The following is an 18,014-nucleotide window of genomic DNA, read 5'->3' as shown; positions in this document are numbered from 1 at the left end:
GAAGCTCCCTCTTTTAAACCTCACTCACTCGCATTCTGTTTTTTTCCTTGGAGTTTTTTACTCGCAGGTTCGGATATGGATCCGTGATGCAGCAAGATGCGTCGCTGCGTGCAAGAGCATCGTCACGGTGGTACAACCAACAATGAAAAAAACACCAAGAAAAAGCGTGGCAGGAGAAAGAGGATGCTAGTGGGTCCTTGGCTTTGTGCTACAGCAAGAAACAACAACACAGCTCCTTCGGTTTCCCAGTCGCTTCCGTATGGCAAAGAAGCTCCTTTCCCTGCATCACCGACTAGGTGGAGACGCGAAAGCACCAATAAATGGATCCCTACTTGGGTAAGCAGGTTTCTCAACTCCCTTGGCTAGATTTTGGTGAATTCGTCGCGCTGTGCATCAGATTCAGCAGATAAGTTAAACGGAGTAGTAGGGAAAGATGAATTTGGGAGACCCCAAGAGGCAAGGAAGGCTCAGGTACTATAGAAGATAGGAATTTTGTGCGAGAAAACAGGAAGCTTTGTCGACCATGGGGTGTGCTACATCAAAGATCGAGAACGAAGAGGTCGTGGCACTTTGTAGCAGTCGTAAAAGGCACGTGAAAGAAGCTGTGAGCGCTCGTCACAATTTTGCAGCGGCTTTTTCGAACTACGTAATTGCTCTCAAGACAATCGGCTCCGCCTTCAGCCAGTTCAAGGAGGCTGAGTTCCAGGACACGGCCTCGCCAACGTTTGCTTCGTCCACTCCTATGACAACCGCAACGCCTATGAAGCCTGCAAAACCTCCTCCACTTCCTCCGCTGTACCGGCCTTCGGCAACGTCTCAGCAGAAGAATTCACCGTCACCCATGGTGCTGAATTCGATGAAGAGAACTGTCAGCTTGCCACCGATGAACTTCGAGAGGAAGAAAACCTCAGCAGCGGTGCCAAAGAACGCCGACAACTCGTCAACTCCACCGGTGAAGGCTGCTCGAAGCAGCAGCAGCAGCACGATTAAGAAAAAGGAGGTTTCTCCATCTCCATCACCATCGCCTGAGCCGGAACTTCGTGAGCAACAAGCAAGTTCCGTGATGGAAGAGGAGTTGACGGAGCCGCAGAAAGACGTGAAGGAGTCTTCAAGTGTGGAGAACAATGTTAAAGTGTCGAGTGAAGATGAAGATGACTGGGTTCCACCTCCGCCACCTCCTCCAGTTCCTTCGAGCAAGGCACCTCCGCCACCACCGCCACCTCCGAGCTCGTCCTGGATGATGTCTGATCTGTTTGAGTTTTCCCACTCAGCCGTGCCGTTGCCAAGATCAGACGACAACGAAGAAGAATTCGATGACGAAGATCGACGTAAGCAGCAGCAACTCGAAGAGGAGAAGCGTAGGAAGCTTCAAGAGGAGGAAGAAAAAGAAGCTCAGGTAATTAGTGCGAAGCATGCATGGCAAAGCTAACTAATGTCCGCTTTTTTGTTCTTTTTGTGACCAGCGAAAGGAAGAAGAGGAAAGAAAATTGAAGCTGCAACAGCAGCAGGAGATGGAACTGAAGCAAAAGCAGCAAGAACAAATGCACAGACGGCCCTCAACTGTGGATGAAGGGGACGAGGATGAAGACGAGGAGGAAGAAGAACAGGACGAGGACGAATTGGACGAAGAGGAGGAAGAAGAGGAAGATGGTGAAGAGGAGGAAGAAAACGAGGAGGCTGAGCCTGAGGAAGAACCAGCGAAAAAAACTGTGAGCTATGACCTGCCAAAGTCCGACTTGAGCATTGTGACTTCTTCAAAACGAGGAGGCAACGGTGAGCTAGTTGCTGTGCTCAAGCGCATTGTGGAACCTTTCGAGGTGGCTTACGAAAGTGGAAGGCATGTGGCTTCGATGCTCGAGGCGCAGCGTGTTTCCTTCCATCCAAATTTCATTGATGGCAGATGTAAGTTCTTCTCTTTCTTTTTTTTTGGTTCGTTTTGGTTCTGCTTTTCTAATAACACCGGTTTTGTGTTTGTAGCCGATGAAACTCATGCAAAGAAGGTTCTGAGAGCTATTTCTTGGAGCAGCAGCAATTCCTCTTTGGCCAGAGCGGCAGCAGAGCAGTCGGTATTCGATGATGAAAGTGGTGACGCGACTGGAACCCACGCCTCCACTTTAGATCGATTGCTTGCATGGGAGAAGAAGCTGTACGACGAAGTCAAGGTCTAGTTCTCCCTTTTCGAATTATGAAAGCGCGTCTCTTTAACTCTTTTCTTTCGTCTCCTTTAGAGAGCTGAAGGCCTGCGCGTAGAGCTCGAGAAGAAGAACACTTGGATACAAAAGGAGGAATCTAGAGGAGGAAATGCCGAAGCGATCGAAAAGGCAAAAGCAGCGGAGAAATTGCTGCACACCCGTCATGTCGTTGCAATGCAAGGCGTGGACACGGCTCGCAACGCCGTGCTCAGGCTCCGGGACTCGGAACTGTATCCACAACTTCTGGAGCTCCTCAAAGGGTACGCAAACTAGCTATAAAGTTTCGTAGAGCTAAGCTAACCTTCGAAAGAACCAAAACAGGCTGTACGAGATGTGGAAGAAAACTCACGAATGCCACGAAGAACAGTACAAGGCAGTGGCGGAGATGAAGAAGCTCGACTGCTCGGACGTGGTGGAGTCGACCAACAGCCTCCACAAGGTGGCGACCGAGCAGCTCAAGGTGGCGCTCAGCCGCTGGCACCAGTACTTCGGCTCGGTGGTGAGCAGCCACAAAGTCTTCATGCAACAGCTCAACGTTTACGTCAAGGTGAGCGTCAAGTCAGTGGAGCTGGACAAGGGGATCTTCCACGCCGCGTCACCCAAGCCCATCTCCACGCTGTGCCACGAGTGGCAAATGGCGCTGGACAGGCTCCCGGACAGGAGCGCGCTCGAGGCCATCAACACGTTCGTGGCGGACCTCCAGCTGATCGTGGACATGCAAAAGGAGGAGTCGCGGCACAGGAAGAAGGTGGAGGCGCTGGAGAAGGAGGTGAAGGCGCGGGAGATTTACGTGGAGAAGTATGAGAGGAAGCACGCCAGGAGCGCGGCGGTGAGCCGGACTGTGAGCACGGACGAGAACGGGGAGGTGCCGGTGGAGGTGGTCCGCGGGGGGAGCAACGCGCGGAGCGTCGCCATGACGGAGAAGAGAGCGCAGCTGGAGGTGCTCAAGAGGAGGCGGGACGAGGAGAGGGAGAAGGCCGAGGAGCTCGGGGAGAGATCCAAGGCCAAGACGATTAGCAGCCTGGAGCTTGGGCTGCCGAGCATCTTCTACGCGGCCAGGGCCTTCTCCAAGCAGTGCTTCGAGGCTCACGAGCGATTGCAGGGGCTGGCAAACAGTAGCATGATCATGGACAAGTGAGAGAGAGATTGACAAACAAAGAGATTGATTCTTCTTTCTTCTTTTTAGTCGTTCTTCTTTTCAGCGAGGCCTAATGCACGCCAGCAGATGCCAAGTCGGGGGAAATTTTGAGATCATTGTAGTTCTAAACTTTCATGTGTAGAAACTAATGCACTGTAATTTCTCGAGAATCTGGAAAGCTTACGTGAAATTAAAGTTCTTGAATCCTTTGCCTAGTGAAGAAATGCCAAGAAAATCTGCGGAGAATTTACGTGAAATTTACGAACAGTTTACAAGAAGAAATCGCCAAGGAAAAAGGAAAAAAAAAAATTTAATGGATCCAGTGTTTGTTCTTCAAAGGTCGCTTGAATCTGTGCGAAGAGAGCCTACTCGCTCCAGATGGTACTTCCTGGTGACATAGATGTAGGAGCCAGCGATGAGCAAGAGCACGGCGAGTATGCAAGCAAACACCACACCCGCGATTATCCCTTCTTGCTTCCCTCCCCCGTGTCTTCTCGCCGATATCGCTTGCATCAAAGGAGAGATTTCCTCCACACCATCGCCATCGCCGCTGCCATCGCCGTCTTCACTACCTCCTGGATCTGATCGAGCTCGCGGAGGCTTTGGACGAGAAGTCACGGGAGCTTGAGACTTTGGATGTGCTGGAGCTGGAGCTGGAGATGGAGATGAGAGAACTCTCAAGCCCGCGCTGGAAGGCGAGATAAGATGCCAGTGATTGCTGCTGCCAGCAACTGGCGAAATCAAGGACGAAAAAGACGAAGACGAAGAAGAAGTATATCGGTGGCCTGCTGCGGCTGCAATTACGCTCCATCGAGGCGAATCAATCAAGAGAGCCAGCACCAGCATGATCAAAGTTGTCATGATATATCCTCTCGCGCTCCCTGCTGGGACGATAAGATCTCGATCGGCCTATAAGAATGATCACTCGTATCGATCGGACAATGAAAGACGGGCGCTAGTCGCGTATCAAGATCAGCGCGATGGATACGAGATGGAGTGGGATGGAGTGCCAGCAAGAGCGACACAACCACAAAATCGCCGTAGAGCGGAAGCTCTAATCAGTCGAGTGACGGCAAAACGACTGTGAAGTGGTGGTAAAGAGACGCAAGACAATGTCTGCGTGGGTGCCTTCGTCAACGGTGGGTCAATGCGAGAAGATGCAATTGACACTTCTAGAATGAAGAACAAGTGTCCTGCTTTGCATTTCGTCAACACCGGTCGCATTCAAGAACTTAATTTCTCCCTCCTTTTTGGTTTTTGTCTATGGAAGACTGATCCAACGCTGCATGTATTTAAGTTTCAACTCGGAGATTTGAAGTTTGCTGCTATTGTCTTTAGATTACTGTATAGTAGGACTGACTAGAAAATCCACAAAGTCTGAGACTTGTCTATTATATACTTGTTTGACAAATGTTATGAAATTTTGAGCTGTGCTGCTGCTGCTCGTGATTGATGGCGCAACCTTCAGACCAAGAAAAAACAACTGAGAATCAAAAGAGAATGTTCAGCAAATTTCATTCTCCTGGCTATGCTATCAAGAGCATAGTAATTGCCTTCCACTTTGTTTTATTATCTCACCAGACATTCTGATTAGAGTATCCTGTCTTTCTGTACTCTTAAAACAATTTGTAAACAACTGAGATGAAGGTTCACTTTGTTTTATTATCTCTAAAGCATTAATACAGGTTTGTCCTAATATAATGTTATCAAGCGGAGTGATAATGCTTTGCTTACTGCATGAGTTTGTGCTCCCAAATTTATATTTCTAAAATACTCATTTTCTTTGGGGCAATTTGTTAAAAGAACATAAAAATAACCCATTAAATCTAGCCCAGACTGTTAAAACTTGTAAACAACTGACCCTGTGATTTTAAAAATGTTTTATTTTATTAGAAGAAAAGAATTTGTTCCTAGGCAGACAAAAAAGCGCGTTTCAAAGGCTGGGCAAGTATCTCCTTACAATGTGCTTCCCTGCCACAACACTCCCCGCCGCAATCCCCCCGAGCGCCCCAGCTATGGCTGCCGTCCTCGGCCCCGCCGCCGCCTTGTAGAGCGCCCCAGTCGCCAGCCCCGCCAGCACCGGGTTGAGTATATCATCCGCGCCTCGCAAGTACCACGTCCCACTCTCCACGCCCGCGTACAAGAGCCCCAGCACGCCAACCTTGTTCCCAATGCTCCTCCCCGTGTGCCCGGACGCGTTTAAAACCCGGTTGAGCCTCAGCTTGGTGGTATCGTCCACCTCCCTCGACCTTATTCCATCAAAGATCCCCTTGGCTCCGCCCAGCACAGCGCCGCCAAGGTATCCCACCCCCGTGTAGTACTGGATATTCTCGCCCAGGGACCGCCGCTGGAACGCCGCCTCCTCCGTGAAGAGGAACTCGGGCGCGCTGGGCAGCCGGTAGAGATCAGCGGCGCCGCTGCTGGCGCCGCCACTGGTGCCGTAGAAATCGTAGGGATTGTAGAGCCGGATTTCCTTCTCGGCGCCGAATTTCCTCTCCTGTGCGCTGGCGCTGCTGCTGCTGCTGCTGCTCATCATCTTGATTTCCTTTGAAACTTTTGATCGATCGTACCGATCGATCTGCCGCTCCTGCTGGGATTGTGGAGACTCACCTCCTTTCTCCTTGCGCCCCCGCGCCTCCGCCCTTGACAAACCCTAAACGTGGAAATAAAAGAAACGGATGGAATCTTCCTTTTGGGCATCATGCGGAGATTCGGATCCGACGGTTGGAATTCAAACGGGAGATCCAGCGGCTGTGAGCTGCAGAAAGTAAAGATCAAGCGATCATCTCGTGTTTTCTGGATGTTCTACCTCGTTGATTCTCACGAGCAGTGATTTTCTTTGCGCCTCTTCGGCCGAGAGCCGACGATACAGCGCCTGGATGAGCTCTTTATCGTTTCTTGACGAGGTAATGGCTCGTCTCTCCTCGTTTAATTGGTTTTTCTCGGCTGGACGCAGGAAGTTTTCTCGTTAATCCTCCAGATTCTTAGCAATTCTCCCTCTACAGATCGAAAATGTTTACCTTCCAGTGTCGAGCGTTCCATCAACAGCTTCTCGCGAAGGCTCTGGTATTCCTTTTCAAGTTGGTTTTTTCTCCTGAATAAAACCGACAGTGTTAAACTTGGAAGAGATAATAAAGTCTGCTTACATTGCAAGAACTTCTTCTGCCTGGGAGTGAAGAAACTCCTTGAGATGGTTTGCATCTTCTTCCCGGATCTTCACTTGCATTTCCCTCGCTTGCAAAGCCTCCTCTCTTCTCTGCCAGCCTCTCTCCTGCGATCCACGGCAGCCAGCGTAAGAAACCAGTGATCCATTCGTCACGCTACCTGAACTTCGGTGTCAAGTTTGAGCTTATCAGTGCGTGTACGAATATCTTCTGTGGTCTCTAGAGCTCGTTGGCGCTGTTGATAGGCCAAGAACTCAACTTCCTGGAGAGAACTTGGAAGAGGTAAGCGCTGGGAAGTCGAGTTTTGCAATTTACTCTCTGCTTGGCTTGAAACCTCTCCTCGAGCGTCGCCTCTTGTTGAGCCAATTGCTCCCGCAGCGTCCTTTGCATGTCATCCAAGTCCTTTCGAGCACTAGCTAGCTGCCTGAACAAGTCGAAGCAGTGAAACTTAAGTTGGAGTGGCGGAAAGAAGAATACCATACCGACGGTATGAAGCAGCTTCATCCATCCTGGCTTGCGCAACTTCGACCTCGCGAATTCTTTTCACCTGTGTGTGTAAAACGCCGAAGCTCGCAAGCCACCAACGGGAAAGGAAGAGAAGAAATTACCTGAGCATCAACTTCAGCTCGTACTTGTTTGTCAAAATCTCGGTGCAGTTTTGTCACTCGCTCCTCTGCTGTCCTTGACGAGCTAATCTCTTGTTCTTTCTCCAGCTTCTTTTTGAAAGCGTCGTCGATCTCCTTGAGCCAGGCATCTAAATTGTTTCATCAGAGGAATCAAAGAAGTTCTTTTGACAAACCGAGCTTCTTGGGACCAATCTCCTCAGTTTGGGTCGAGGAATCTCGAGTGCTTGCCGAGGAAAGAAAATGCTGGACAATGGCGATCAACTGCTGTGCAAGACAGCTGCGTTCCCCCGAGACCTGGAAGAAATCGCAACATAAACTCGAAAGCCAAGATCAAGCGCAAAGAGTTCTCAAAGCTAAAGAGGAAGTAAGCGAAACTCGCAAGAGAAGACGACCTCAAGGAGGCAAAGGACGTACCTCTTTTGTGATCCAGAATGGTGCTAGATCGAGACGAAGGATTTGCACCACTTCATCGCGCGAGAATGGTGGCCAAGAGTCCAATTGGCTCTCCGGGAAGAACACCGACTGGGTGAACTTAAAGCCGTAGGCCTCCAGATACTCCACAAACGTGCTCGCTAAGATCCGATCCTGGAGCGATGGCCTTGCCCGCATCGATGGATCAAACAGCGAATGGTCGTCTCCCCGGAGCTTGTGAATCAATGCCGATCGCAGCTGGCTCTAGAGAAAGAGAAAAGGAAAACCACAAAGAATGCGGGCATTTTAGCCATGGAAATCGTGGCGATCAGCGTGACAAGAACCTTGACACGCCCGAGAATCCCAGCGGATTGGAAGGACAAGAAGAGCTCCTCTTTGAGCTCTTCACCTGACAAGGGCTCCATTTTTAGGGTTGCGTTTTTAGGGTTCTTACAATTTCTCTGCGCGAGGAATGGACGCGACCAGGAAGGCGATGTTCCGGTCGCGGCTGCGGCAGGCGGAGGAGCGCAAGGAGAAGATCGATTCACCTCTGGCGAGGTACGAAATCATTGAGAAAGAGCGAGTATCTGAGTGATTTTCTTTCTTTCTCAGGTACAATGATCTCGGGCAGCTTGTTTGTAAAGTCTGTAACATATCGATCAAGACGGAGGCTCTTTGGGGAGCTCATCTCGCATCTCAACAGCACAAAGAAGTAAGCCGAGAGAGAAATTTCTTTCGCGTTTTAGCGTAAGTAAGTTTCTCACTGTGCAGGGTGGCTGAGAGTGGGAAAAAAAATCCTTTTCTTCTGCAGGCTGCCGATGAGTTGAAAGAGCGAGCAAAGCGATTGAAAGCCGCTGCCGCTACTGCCGAGCCAACTCGATCGACCTCAGTAGCGCAAAAAGCCGAGCAAAATGGGAATAAATCGGAGGCAGTAAAAGGTGACTCTCAGCGAGGTGAGACAAGCCTAGTTGTGATCTTTTGATGCCGTGACTGAGAGATAGCTAACTTTGCAGCCGATTCTAACCGGAAACCAAGCAATGGTGAAGCTCCTCCTGCTCAAAGCAAGGATACGACTGGACCCTTGCCTGAAGGCTTCTTTGACAATGCGGCCGCGGACATGAAGGCTCGAGGAGTAGAAGCGCCTAAGATCAACATGCAGTACGTATTTGCCAGGTTTTGGGTGTGAAGCTAAAAGGTTTCTGCGTCTAGGGAGGAGCTGGACCATTTCCACAAGCTTATAGAGGAGGATGTCAAGGCAGTCGATGATAGGCACCGGGAAGAGGAGGTACGTATTCTTTTGTGTGGATTTCTCTTTCGCTCATAGATTTATCCAGGTTGAAGCAGCAGAAATCCGACACGAGGAAGAAGAAATTGAGCAAAGGTAGAGCTAGACTCTTGCTCTGGGTTTTCACAACTCTGATTTTCTTTCTCTCTGTTTTTTTCCAGCGTTTGTATGGAACGCGTTGAGATGCTTAAGAAACGAAAGCTCGAGTTACGCGACGAGACCAAGTCGGGAGGCTCAAAGCCAAAGAAGCCAGAGAACTTACTTGACGAATTATCAAGCGATGACGAGAGCGACGAAGACACGGTTTTGGATTGGCGAGGTAGACGCTAAGCCCCAAGATCAAACTCGTTAGCAAGTATAGACGCTATGCTCCAAGATCAAACTCGTTACCAAGTAACTTACAAATTGCTTTAGACTCTCTCGAGCTCATGAATGTGCTTGAGCTTTTGCGCTTTGAGAATGTCACGCCATCCCTGGAGCAGCCTCTTCTGCCGTTTAATCAGCTCGTCTTTCGCCCTGAGCTCGCTTTCGAGCCCAGCAATTTCCTGGAGACTAAAGTTCTAAGACAAGAAAAATCACATGGAGTAAAAGACGAACCTTTTTCAAGAGCTCCTCTTTGGGAGGCTGGTGTTCATGCTGTACCCGAATGAAAAATACTTGCAGCTGCTTCGCCGCTTCCATGAACTCCCGGGCGTGGCGCTCCACATCCACTAGAAGCGAAAAACCAAAATCCTTTGACACCGAAGAGAAAGATGTTATGTTACCGTGGTGGGAGGGATGAGTGGAACGATCGGCTGCCTGGAGCTCTCGAGCAGGGAGGCACGGCAACAATGTCGCGTCCAAAGACGCGACCCACGACTGGACTTCGTTTAGGCTGCTCATGCCAAACACAACCCTAAAAAGAAAGATGCAATAAAAAAGGTACTTTGCGATAGCTGTGTTGATTTGTGATTTTTGTGGTTTTATCACAGAGTAGCAAGATCTACTTCCGATTTTTTTCCGCATTACCCAGTTTTGGCACAGCACCTCTTGCGTCTACCGATAAAGCTCCCGTGTTCAGTTATTGTTTTGGTTTGAGAAAAATATTTCAAAATAAAATGACAGTTCTTTAAATTAGTATTACTTTTGGTTTTCTTAAGACACAATTCACCAAGATAAAACTTTAAGTGGATATATTTAAATATTCTAAGATAATGTACCATCTAACGGTTGTTATTCATTTAGATTATATTTAAAATTATAAACATATTTGTAATTTATAAACTTTTATAAACATGTTCTAGTATATTCTAGTTTATTCTACCATCTAATGGTTGAAAAATTAATAAATTATAAACATACTTATAATTAGAAACTTCTCTTTGATTAATTGGATTAATAAAAGGCTATTAAGTAAACCAAGCATTGTTTCATGCAACATACAGAAAATTATTATGAACTTGAACTTCAGTGACAATGATAAAATTTACTAGGAACATTTATACTTTAAAATTATGTGAAGGATTTTATTCTTTATTTAAACATTACATATAGCTTAGAAAATAAGCTTTCAAGCCTGTTATTACAAAAACTAAATATCATTAAAGCATGTATATGATACAACAAATAACTTTTTATACAAAAATACTATGTATTCATTGCTAAAATATATAATTTCAGTTTTTAGGAATAAAAATAATCTTGTTTAATTAAATAAGAATAGAAATTATGTCATTTTTTCTGATATTAAATGTAATGCACCCTATTTTTCCCTCTTGGAGCCAATTAAAAAACATTCTTATTAAAAAATCTTTTAATGACTATTTATCCCCATACATCCCCCAAGGTTCTATGAATCTATTATAATAGTATATTTAAATCTCATCCTATAATAGCATATATTACAGTTATGGTAATTCCACTAAAACTAAAGTGTATAATAGTGAATTTGTATAGAAAATGCAAGATCTTCAAAATAACTGTATGTTGTGAAAGCATGGAGGTGGTTCTTTGGGTATTTTAATTATATTTCTTTTTTTCATTATAAAGTTTTAATGGGTAAATTTTTGCCACACAAAATAGATAAAAAATGTAAGGTGAAAATAAATTATTTTGACCAAAATTAATCAAAGATTTATTAACCTCAATAAAAAATATACTCTGGTGGTTCTTGGATTTATGTATAAGTTTATGAAAAGATAAATGAGTACATGATTAGAATTTTCTTGCTAATATTTAAGAAATTATTATATAGCAAGATAAAGGTATAAAACACTAAATACGGGAATTAATATTAATGCATAAGTTAAATTTCGTCCATTTATTTTAATAAGGAGACAATTTTAAAAATATTTGTTTACAGAAACGTTTAATTTATGTTTAGTTATATAAATTTTACATGCTGCTTAGTAAAATATATAACATTTATACTAACACTAGGTTTAAGATTATAAAGAACTTTTACTCCATATATCACACAGACAGACAGACAGACAGATATATATATATATATCACCAAAATTTATCTAAATTATGATAGTTATTTTATTAAATATAACTTAGTTCCTTTTGGAGTGGATGTAAAGTATATACCTATAATATCCAGGCATATTTTAAAATTTTATACTCTTAAACTATCTGCAAGAAACTGCAAAAATTCTCAATCCCCACTTTCCAAACAATCTCGCCAGCCTCTATGTCATCTGCCTCATCCTTTATGGCTGTCCTTGTCAGCCTTCTTCCCTGTGCATCAATTGGGGTGGCCATGTTTTGTCACTCAGATCAAATCCAAAAGTCCTAGGCTAAAGTCGCTATTTGTAAAGGTGAATTAGTACTACGTTGAATAAGAGTGAAAACAGCCTCTACAAATTTTCAACTGTTTTAATGCAAGCAAGAGTCAAGTTGACGAAGCACCATGTACGAGAGCCTTGGCTGTGGGATGCACCCAATCCGCCGGTCGGCCACGTTTGACGCTGGAGGGATGCCTGGTAGCCGGTTGCAAGAAGCTCCAAGTCGTCGTCCTCAACGGCTGTGTTGGTATTTCGGATGCGGGGCTTTGCTTCCTTGCTTCCAACACTAAAGAGCCCACCACCATGGACGCCTCATACACAGAGGTTTCTATCGAAAGGTCTCTCTTTGCTTTTCATTTCTTTTTCCTGTGTTGCCATCTTTGGTTCATTTAGCATAGACCGTGGTTGATCTAACCAGAAACTTCTCTTTTTGGTCCTTGTGTCTTTCAAGTTTGATAAAAAAATCTGTTTTTGTTTTTGCTTACTGTTTCCCAGATCACGGATGACGGCGTCATCAAACTTGCCGTCTCTCAGAGTGTTGAATCTGGCTGCGTGCTCCAACGTTGGAGACGCGGGATTCTCGTACAAGTACATCATTGCTGGTATGTACGACAACGATTCTAAAATACGGTCGTTCTAGTCTTCGTTCTTCTCAGGAACTGGATCTGTCTTGACCAATGTGGGAATCTCGTTTCTCTCGAAGTGAAGCTTGCAATTTCTAAAGCTTTCGTCTGTAAGTTCCTTGTGGAGTATCAATTAGTCTGGTTCTTATACTCGTGAGAAAAACGATCGCAGATCACTGGCCAGCTGTTGGAAGCAGTTGGAAAGCTCACGCAGATCCAAACACTTAAGCTGGCTGGCTGCGAAATCGCCGGCGATGGGCTTCGCTTCGTGGGCTCTTGCTGTCTTCAGCTAAGCGACTTAAGTTTGAGCAAGTGTAGAGACGGATTCTGGCATGGCTTCCATTTTACATGGCTGCAAAAACCCCTGGAAGCTTGATCTTACTTGCTGCCACCACCTCACGGAGATCACTGCTTGCAACATCGCAAGGTCGAGCGCGGGCCTTGTCAGCTTAAAGATCGAAGCTTGTTGATTCCACTGTTGATAGATCGTTGTAGCTGCTTGGAAGAACTGGACGTGACCGATTGCAACATCGATGACGCAGGTATGAGAGTGTAGCTCAAAGCTGACAGTAAAGAGGTGGTTTTCTATGCAGGACTGGAATGTATTGCGAAATGTAGGTTTTTGAAGACTCTCAAGCTCGGGTTTTGCAAGGTCAGCGACAATGGCACCGACCATGTTGGAAGACAACTTGATCAAGCTCGATTTATACAGGTCAGTTTTGTGGACTTTCCGAAGTGCCAGCATAAAAGTCTCACTTTTTTGTTTAGCAACGTACAGGTCGGGGAATGTTGGTGATGCGGGAGTTGCGTCCATAGCCGCTGGCTGTCGCAAGTTGAGAATTCTAATCCTCTCGTACTGTCCAAACATCACGGACGCTTCCATCGTCTTCAATTCGCAGCTCAGCTATCTCCAGCAGCTCGAGATCCGGGGTTGCAAAGGAGTTGGCCTGGAGAAAAAACTTCTTTCTTCTCAAAAGCTTACGGTCGTTTTTCTTCTCTTACCAGCTAAATCTATCGTATTGCCGGATCTCCAACGCTGGACTCGTGATGCTGGGAAATCTTCGCTGCTTGCAAAATGTGAAGCTCGTCCAGATCGGGAATGTTTCCGTCGAAGTTCTCGTGGCAGCACTCCTTTCGTGTGTTTACTTCAAGAAAGCATGCCATGGCCTGGAGAATAGTGGACAATATGGATCAAGCCCAAAGAGCTTCGTGGAAAGCTTTCATGTCCGTTAAAAAACGCGCGAAAGATTCGTGAGAAAGTGGCCCTGGAGCCTGAATCCTCATGATCAAAGCTTACACCCAGGAGCAGAGTTTTCCGTGAGATGCCTGGCCTTTAACATTGATGTTCTTGCCTGCGGTGTTTAGCACATCTAGTCACATTGGCTGCTTGGAGAAAAGCCACCTGTGTGTGCTTCACGTCGATTACCATCGACCATGGATTGATCTCAGTCGCTCAGGACAGTTTGGGAGAGCTCAAGATCTGATGAACAACATGCTGTTTCTCCCTCATGAGGCTCCAGCCAGAAGCTCCGTCGCTTCCTCGCCTACGTTGCCATATCCTTAGAGCAATGTTGTGCAAATTGCTGCATCATCTAACTTCATAGGTGTTGGTAGAGAAAGTAGGTGACACAGGAGAGGGCGGTGCTCGATCGGCTAGTTTTCAGCGCGTAAAGGATGGCAAGGACAATGACGCATCAAAGAAAATGCCAAGAACAAACAAAGAATGTGCAGGCAAGCGACAGACTTACATACGCAGCGGCCAAACAAATATTTCTTCTGCCTTGCAGCCGGACCGATCGACGAAGACTCCGTCAAATCCTGGAGCGAGAAAACCCCGATTCGCTACGAACCTGTGAAGCCAGAGAAGAGAACGGATGGAACGCCGCTCATCAAAGATTCATGATCGGAGAAAGAAATGGATGCCTGAATCATGAGCGGCCATAAATTTCCAAGCGCTCGCGCGATTAATGTCCATTACGATCCGGCGCAGCTCTTACCTAACAGAGAGGAGAAAGCGAGTGAGAAATCGGATACTATCCGTACGTAGATCTGGCCCACCTATATCTCAAACTTATTTTTAACGAAGAATATTATTCCAATAAGAATGTTACATTTGCATAGATAATTTTTTTTAACAAACTCAAGTTTTAAATAAATCTGAATAGAAATATTTAACAATTTCTATATAGTTTCTTAACACATATTTTTTGTTTTACAAAAACTTATAATCAATAACATCCATTATAGTATTGTGTAGCAATTGTTAATTTAAATACATCCAGAAAAAAAATTGAAAAATTTAAACAAAATTTTTAGATTGGTTTAATGAATAATTTAATATTATTTTATTAAGTTGAGTATTTTACTCCTTTTAATTACAATTGTAAAAGTCAATTATTGAGTTAAGAGAATATATTGGACCTCATATATGTAAATTGTATAAATATTTTTACAAAATTTGAACATATATTGTTGGTAAAGAAAATGAACACGAAGATTTAGCAACAAAAGAGTTTTTATGTTTACTTCAACTTACTTGCTTAGCTAAACATAAGTATATTTCTAACTTTAAAATAGTTATTTTATTATTTCATTTTTTATTCTAAATTTTTTTTCAAACTTGAACAACATTTATCCATACTCTTTTTCATATTTAATTATAGTTAGAAAATAAATGAAAAAACTGCTCTCCACAATTTAAAAGAAAAGTCAACATATTTATTTATTGAATTGGATGAGTATGCATTAGTAAATATTAACACTAAATGTAATTATTTATTAATTCTATTACTAACCAAATATAAATAATAAGAGTAAATATAAATTCAATAAAAAAATAATTTTGATAAATTAAGATTCTCCTATCTCCTCTTTCTTTTTGCTTAGATTGTTGTTTCACAAAACTCAAGTCCACTAAAACGTTAGAAATGAAAGAAAATGAAAAAACCAATGCACGACACAGTTCGTATTACAAGGTGGCCTCGGTCGGGTCGTTGTGGTTGTAGGTGGCCTTTTGTCACAAGAAAACAAGCTTCTCAGAGCTTCAAGGAAGTGATATCCGGGCTTCAAAGTTCCACCGTATGATGATGGAGAAGAATTAAAAAAGCAAGAGGAGGAGATATAGACGATTAAAGGCTTCTCAAATAGCTCGGCTCTTCCTGAGTGTGTTTTAAAGGTTGAGAGGCTTCAGCATGGGGAAATGTGGCTCCTTGAAGTAGCAGTAGTAGTAGTAACACAAGTAGTAGTAGCAGTAGTAGTAGCAGTAGTGATAGTAGTATAGCTCGCAGCTGTGTGGAAGATGGTATAAGGCAAAGGGTAAGGATGTGAAACAGGCAAGCTAAGTGCCTAAGTTTCTCGCCCAAAACGCCTAAAGACTGAATGCAAAGTAGCATGCAAGCAGCGAAGGGAAAGGACCACAGTACCTCAGTAGAGTCCAGTTGCTTGGGTCTGTGCCGTGAACATAAACGCTTCCAGCAGGCTTTGAGCAGCTTGCGCCTGATCGGGCGCGCCAGATATCTCGATTATGCGCTTGTCGGACCCGGGCTTGGGGTCATGAAGTTTCACTTTAGCTCCGGAGATCTATAAACAAGAAACATATAAGTTGCTCGGAGCAAAGCTTGTGAAATACCTGGCGTATCTGAGCTATATTGCTCCCCCCTTTCCCGATAATAGAGCCAATTACCGTTCCTGGAATGGTTATCTCGATCGTAGTACCTGCAACACTTGCCACCAGTCCAGATCCTGCTCTGCCACTGCCAACGAAAAAAGGAGTGTCAAAAACTTGAAGCAACTAAGAATGAAGAACATACGTTCCAAAACTGGCAGCTGTTGGTGTTGATCCAACATATGAGAGAGCGCCAAGTCCACCAGCAGCACCCTGTCAAATGAAGATGGAATGAAGAGTCAGTGAAAAACTGGAGATACCTGTAGACCCCAGTTTCTTGGGGTGGCGGGTATGGAAGAACGTAGACCCTGAGAACCTAGACCGGGTAGAGAAAACATTCCTGGAGATGGTTCATGCCTTGGTTCATACGTCGATGAGACAGGCACGCTCCCTTGGACCCCAAGACCCGGATTACTCGAGACATTTTTCATGTGCTCTGAAAATATGTTTGCTCTTAACCTGGTTATGATTTCAATAACAGCATCCCTGGCCACAGTAATATCCCCTACAACCTGCACGTAGATTTGTTAGCTACTTTCTTGGAAGATCACACAGTAGTTGTTACCTGAACAAGTTCGTCGTCTTCATGAGCACACTTGGGTAAAGCTTCTTTGGACAAAACTCTAATATTCGCCCGAGTGTTCCTTCTCATGTCAGCAATAATACTACCTTTCTTCCCAAGTAAACAGCCAATATTTGCGGATGGAACCAAGAACCGGGTTGTCATAGCTCCATCCTTCTCGGCACTTGGATCAGAAATCCGGCTTTGGAGTTGTAGTACAGCTTCCAGAGCTGGAGATACCTGCTCATGAAGTACCTGGAAAAATACAAGTTGCGGATAGAAAAAGAACGTAAAAGAGTTACCTCATTAGAAGTAATGTGTATGACTCGTTCCTCTGCATTGGCCACCGCGTCCGCAATCTTGATCCGAGCACAAGTTTCCTCCCGGATCGATCTGATGATCATACCACCCTTGCCGATCACGCTGCCAATCTTCTCATTCGGACATAGCAACCTTACGGCAAATTCTCCCTCGACTGTCTCGTCTTTTACCCGACCACCACCAGGGAGTCCGTGTGCCAAAGGAAACGCTGAGGCTCCGTAAGACCAAGTCGAGCCGCCAAGACCACCTAGGTGAGGAGCGATACCGACCAAGTGCCCCCCTAGCTGACCCGGAGCAATGGAAGCATTCCCCTGGGGGAAAAACGCTCCCGGAGGAAGTAACGTACCCGGTAGAATAGTAGACTCTTGAAAAGGTCCTAAATGCCCTGCTTGAGGAGGCTTGTCTCTGGGAGGATTGTCATAGAGCCGAGTCGAGATCGTCGTGAGAGCTTTCTTCACGAGAGCCAACTCTCCAGTCAACTAAAACATGGAAAAAAAAAAAAACCAATGTGAGAACCGAGGAACGAGACAAACCAAGAGAAAGATAAGATCGTTCTTACCTGGACGAGCTCGTCAGTGTGATATGCACACTTTGGAAGCTGCTCCCTGGGAAGAACACGAATTTGTGCCCCGGATTCCACCCTCATTTGCTCGATGATCTTCCCGGCTTTGCCGAGCAAGCAGCCAATCTGGTTGCTCGGCACCAGCAGCCGCGCAGTGACATTCCTGGAAGAATCCTCGTCCTCATCAAACTCCTCGCCCTCTACAATCCTAGCAAAAACCTTGAACAGCGCCTCCTGTGACGCTGGAAGAGGTGTGCTCTCCTCGCCATTTTGCTCCTTGTCCTTGTCCATTTCCTTGCTCCCACCCCGAGGCTTACCTTCCCGCCTCTCCCTTGGCGACGCGGAGATGAAAATCACCCTCTCATCCGACCCTGGAATCCCATCCGCGACCTTAATCTTGGCGCCCGTCTCGTTCCTCAGCGATTTGATGATGCTGCCGCCCTTGCCAATGACGCTGCCGATCTTGGCCCCGGGGCAGAGAATCCTGTACACCACATCGTCGACGGGAGGAGCGGCAGCCTCGGGAGTCCGCTCGAAACCTCCTCGCCGCCTCTGCCGGACGCTGCGATCGACGGAATCCTCCTCAAACTGGGAATGCGATCGCTTGTGCGCGTAGCGCGCGCCCTCCATCCCTCGCTTTCCTTAGCCGCGATAAACCCTATCCGCCATAGCCAAAGATTAGGGCAAATCCGGGTAGT

General features: G+C 45.7%; 6 protein-coding genes and 1 long non-coding RNA gene across 9 annotated transcripts; 2 read left to right on the top strand and 5 right to left on the bottom strand.

Moving 5' to 3' along the window:
• Positions 1–219: 219 nt before the first annotated feature.
• On the top strand, positions 220–3,500 carry LOC9635788 (nitrate regulatory gene2 protein). Its single transcript, XM_002967433.2, has 6 exons — positions 220–336; positions 398–1,396; positions 1,464–1,902; positions 1,978–2,162; positions 2,229–2,452; positions 2,514–3,500. Exons 2-6 carry the CDS (start codon positions 524–526, stop codon positions 3,328–3,330), a joined length of 2,538 nt encoding a protein of 845 aa, XP_002967479.2. The 5' UTR covers positions 220–336; positions 398–523; the 3' UTR covers positions 3,331–3,500.
• A 1,693-nt stretch (positions 3,501–5,193) lies between these two features.
• Positions 5,194–5,988, bottom strand: LOC9635787 (mitochondrial import inner membrane translocase subunit TIM23-2). Its single transcript, XM_002967065.2, has one exon. It carries the CDS (start codon positions 5,864–5,866, stop codon positions 5,264–5,266), a length of 603 nt encoding a protein of 200 aa, XP_002967111.2. The 5' UTR covers positions 5,867–5,988; the 3' UTR covers positions 5,194–5,263.
• Positions 5,989–5,996: 8 nt separating this feature from the next.
• On the bottom strand, positions 5,997–7,943 carry LOC112345438 (apical junction molecule-like). Its single transcript, XM_024672174.1, has 11 exons — positions 7,876–7,943; positions 7,535–7,795; positions 7,294–7,414; positions 7,103–7,248; positions 6,977–7,041; positions 6,810–6,918; positions 6,655–6,756; positions 6,477–6,601; positions 6,351–6,424; positions 6,140–6,276; positions 5,997–6,088 (listed from the first exon to the last, which is right to left on the bottom strand). The coding sequence occupies exons 2-11, from the start codon at positions 7,727–7,729 to the stop codon at positions 6,062–6,064; spliced, it is 1,101 nt and encodes a 366-aa protein (XP_024527942.1). The 5' UTR covers positions 7,730–7,795; positions 7,876–7,943; the 3' UTR covers positions 5,997–6,061.
• A 19-nt stretch (positions 7,944–7,962) lies between these two features.
• LOC112345439 (zinc finger protein 830-like) lies at positions 7,963–9,269 on the top strand. The gene is made up of 7 exons (XM_024672176.1): positions 7,963–8,089; positions 8,144–8,243; positions 8,343–8,484; positions 8,545–8,689; positions 8,741–8,816; positions 8,866–8,912; positions 8,978–9,269. Exons 1-7 carry the CDS (start codon positions 8,004–8,006, stop codon positions 9,144–9,146), a joined length of 765 nt encoding a protein of 254 aa, XP_024527944.1. The 5' UTR covers positions 7,963–8,003; the 3' UTR covers positions 9,147–9,269.
• LOC9632347 (mediator of RNA polymerase II transcription subunit 28) lies at positions 9,058–9,724 on the bottom strand. Of its 2 annotated transcripts, XM_024672177.1 has the most exons (4): positions 9,581–9,724; positions 9,414–9,526; positions 9,219–9,361; positions 9,058–9,142 (listed from the first exon to the last, which is right to left on the bottom strand). In XM_024672177.1, the coding sequence occupies exons 1-3, from the start codon at positions 9,696–9,698 to the stop codon at positions 9,227–9,229; spliced, it is 366 nt and encodes a 121-aa protein (XP_024527945.1). In that variant the 5' UTR covers positions 9,699–9,724; the 3' UTR covers positions 9,058–9,142; positions 9,219–9,226. The 2 variants fall into 2 exon arrangements, with proteins under 2 accessions (XP_024527945.1, XP_002967110.1); XM_002967064.2 differs by lacking the exon at positions 9,058–9,142 and having other exon boundaries at positions 9,182–9,361.
• Positions 9,725–13,394: 3,670 nt separating this feature from the next.
• Positions 13,395–14,211, bottom strand: LOC112345382. The gene is made up of 2 exons (XR_002992028.1): positions 13,956–14,211; positions 13,395–13,860 (listed from the first exon to the last, which is right to left on the bottom strand). It is a non-coding gene; the product is annotated as an uncharacterized LOC112345382 (long non-coding RNA).
• An 820-nt stretch (positions 14,212–15,031) lies between these two features.
• On the bottom strand, positions 15,032–17,991 carry LOC9632346 (KH domain-containing protein HEN4). 2 transcript variants are annotated; one of them, XM_024672196.1, is made up of 8 exons: positions 17,314–17,991; positions 16,736–17,233; positions 16,437–16,688; positions 16,132–16,383; positions 16,017–16,084; positions 15,836–15,959; positions 15,630–15,786; positions 15,032–15,283 (listed from the first exon to the last, which is right to left on the bottom strand). In XM_024672196.1, the coding sequence occupies exons 1-7, from the start codon at positions 17,944–17,946 to the stop codon at positions 15,631–15,633; spliced, it is 1,983 nt and encodes a 660-aa protein (XP_024527964.1). In that variant the 5' UTR covers positions 17,947–17,991; the 3' UTR covers positions 15,032–15,283; position 15,630. The 2 variants fall into 2 exon arrangements, with proteins under 2 accessions (XP_024527964.1, XP_024527963.1); XM_024672195.1 differs by having other exon boundaries at positions 15,035–15,494.
• Positions 17,992–18,014: the final 23 nt, after the last annotated feature.

This window comes from Selaginella moellendorffii, unplaced genomic scaffold (assembly GCF_000143415.4).
Source record: "Selaginella moellendorffii unplaced genomic scaffold, v1.0 SELMOscaffold_8, whole genome shotgun sequence".
NCBI classification, from domain to species: domain Eukaryota; kingdom Viridiplantae; phylum Streptophyta; class Lycopodiopsida; order Selaginellales; family Selaginellaceae; genus Selaginella; species Selaginella moellendorffii.
The sequence above is the reverse complement of the archived record's forward strand: the minus strand, read 5'-3'. Positions and strand labels throughout refer to the sequence as shown.

What these genes read in the sequence shown, in the direction of transcription:
- LOC9632346 (XM_024672196.1), bottom strand. Translation starts at nt 17,946, where the DNA reads ATGGAGGGCGCGCGCTACGCGCACAAGCGATCGCATTCCCAGTTTGAG. An exon ending in ACACTGACGAGCTCGTCCAG is followed by an intron (nt 17,234 to 17,313) that starts GTAAGAACGATC and finishes TCCATGTTTTAG; the next exon opens with TTGACTGGAGAGTTGGCTCT. An exon ending in CAAGAAACTGGGGTCTACAG is followed by an intron (nt 16,085 to 16,131) that starts GTATCTCCAGTT and finishes TTCATTTGACAG; the next exon opens with GGTGCTGCTGGTGGACTTGG.
- LOC112345438 (XM_024672174.1), bottom strand. Translation starts at nt 7,729, where the DNA reads ATGCGGGCAAGGCCATCGCTCCAGGATCGGATCTTAGCGAGCACGTTT. An exon ending in CATTCTGGATCACAAAAGAG is followed by an intron (nt 7,415 to 7,534) that starts GTACGTCCTTTG and finishes GATTTCTTCCAG; the next exon opens with GTCTCGGGGGAACGCAGCTG. An exon ending in GATTGGTCCCAAGAAGCTCG is followed by an intron (nt 7,249 to 7,293) that starts GTTTGTCAAAAG and finishes GAAACAATTTAG; the next exon opens with ATGCCTGGCTCAAGGAGATC.
- LOC112345439 (XM_024672176.1), top strand. Translation starts at nt 8,004, where the DNA reads ATGGACGCGACCAGGAAGGCGATGTTCCGGTCGCGGCTGCGGCAGGCG. An exon ending in ATAGGCACCGGGAAGAGGAG is followed by an intron (nt 8,817 to 8,865) that starts GTACGTATTCTT and finishes AGATTTATCCAG; the next exon opens with GTTGAAGCAGCAGAAATCCG. An exon ending in GAAGAAGAAATTGAGCAAAG is followed by an intron (nt 8,913 to 8,977) that starts GTAGAGCTAGAC and finishes GTTTTTTTCCAG; the next exon opens with CGTTTGTATGGAACGCGTTG.
- LOC9632347 (XM_024672177.1), bottom strand. Translation starts at nt 9,698, where the DNA reads ATGAGCAGCCTAAACGAAGTCCAGTCGTGGGTCGCGTCTTTGGACGCG. An exon ending in CACTCATCCCTCCCACCACG is followed by an intron (nt 9,527 to 9,580) that starts GTAACATAACAT and finishes TTTCGCTTCTAG; the next exon opens with TGGATGTGGAGCGCCACGCC. An exon ending in AAGAGGAGCTCTTGAAAAAG is followed by an intron (nt 9,362 to 9,413) that starts GTTCGTCTTTTA and finishes TTTAGTCTCCAG; the next exon opens with GAAATTGCTGGGCTCGAAAG.
- LOC9635788 (XM_002967433.2), top strand. Translation starts at nt 524, where the DNA reads ATGGGGTGTGCTACATCAAAGATCGAGAACGAAGAGGTCGTGGCACTT. An exon ending in AGGAAGAAAAAGAAGCTCAG is followed by an intron (nt 1,397 to 1,463) that starts GTAATTAGTGCG and finishes TTTTGTGACCAG; the next exon opens with CGAAAGGAAGAAGAGGAAAG. An exon ending in CTTCTGGAGCTCCTCAAAGG is followed by an intron (nt 2,453 to 2,513) that starts GTACGCAAACTA and finishes GAACCAAAACAG; the next exon opens with GCTGTACGAGATGTGGAAGA.
- LOC9635787 (XM_002967065.2), bottom strand. Translation starts at nt 5,866, where the DNA reads ATGATGAGCAGCAGCAGCAGCAGCAGCGCCAGCGCACAGGAGAGGAAA.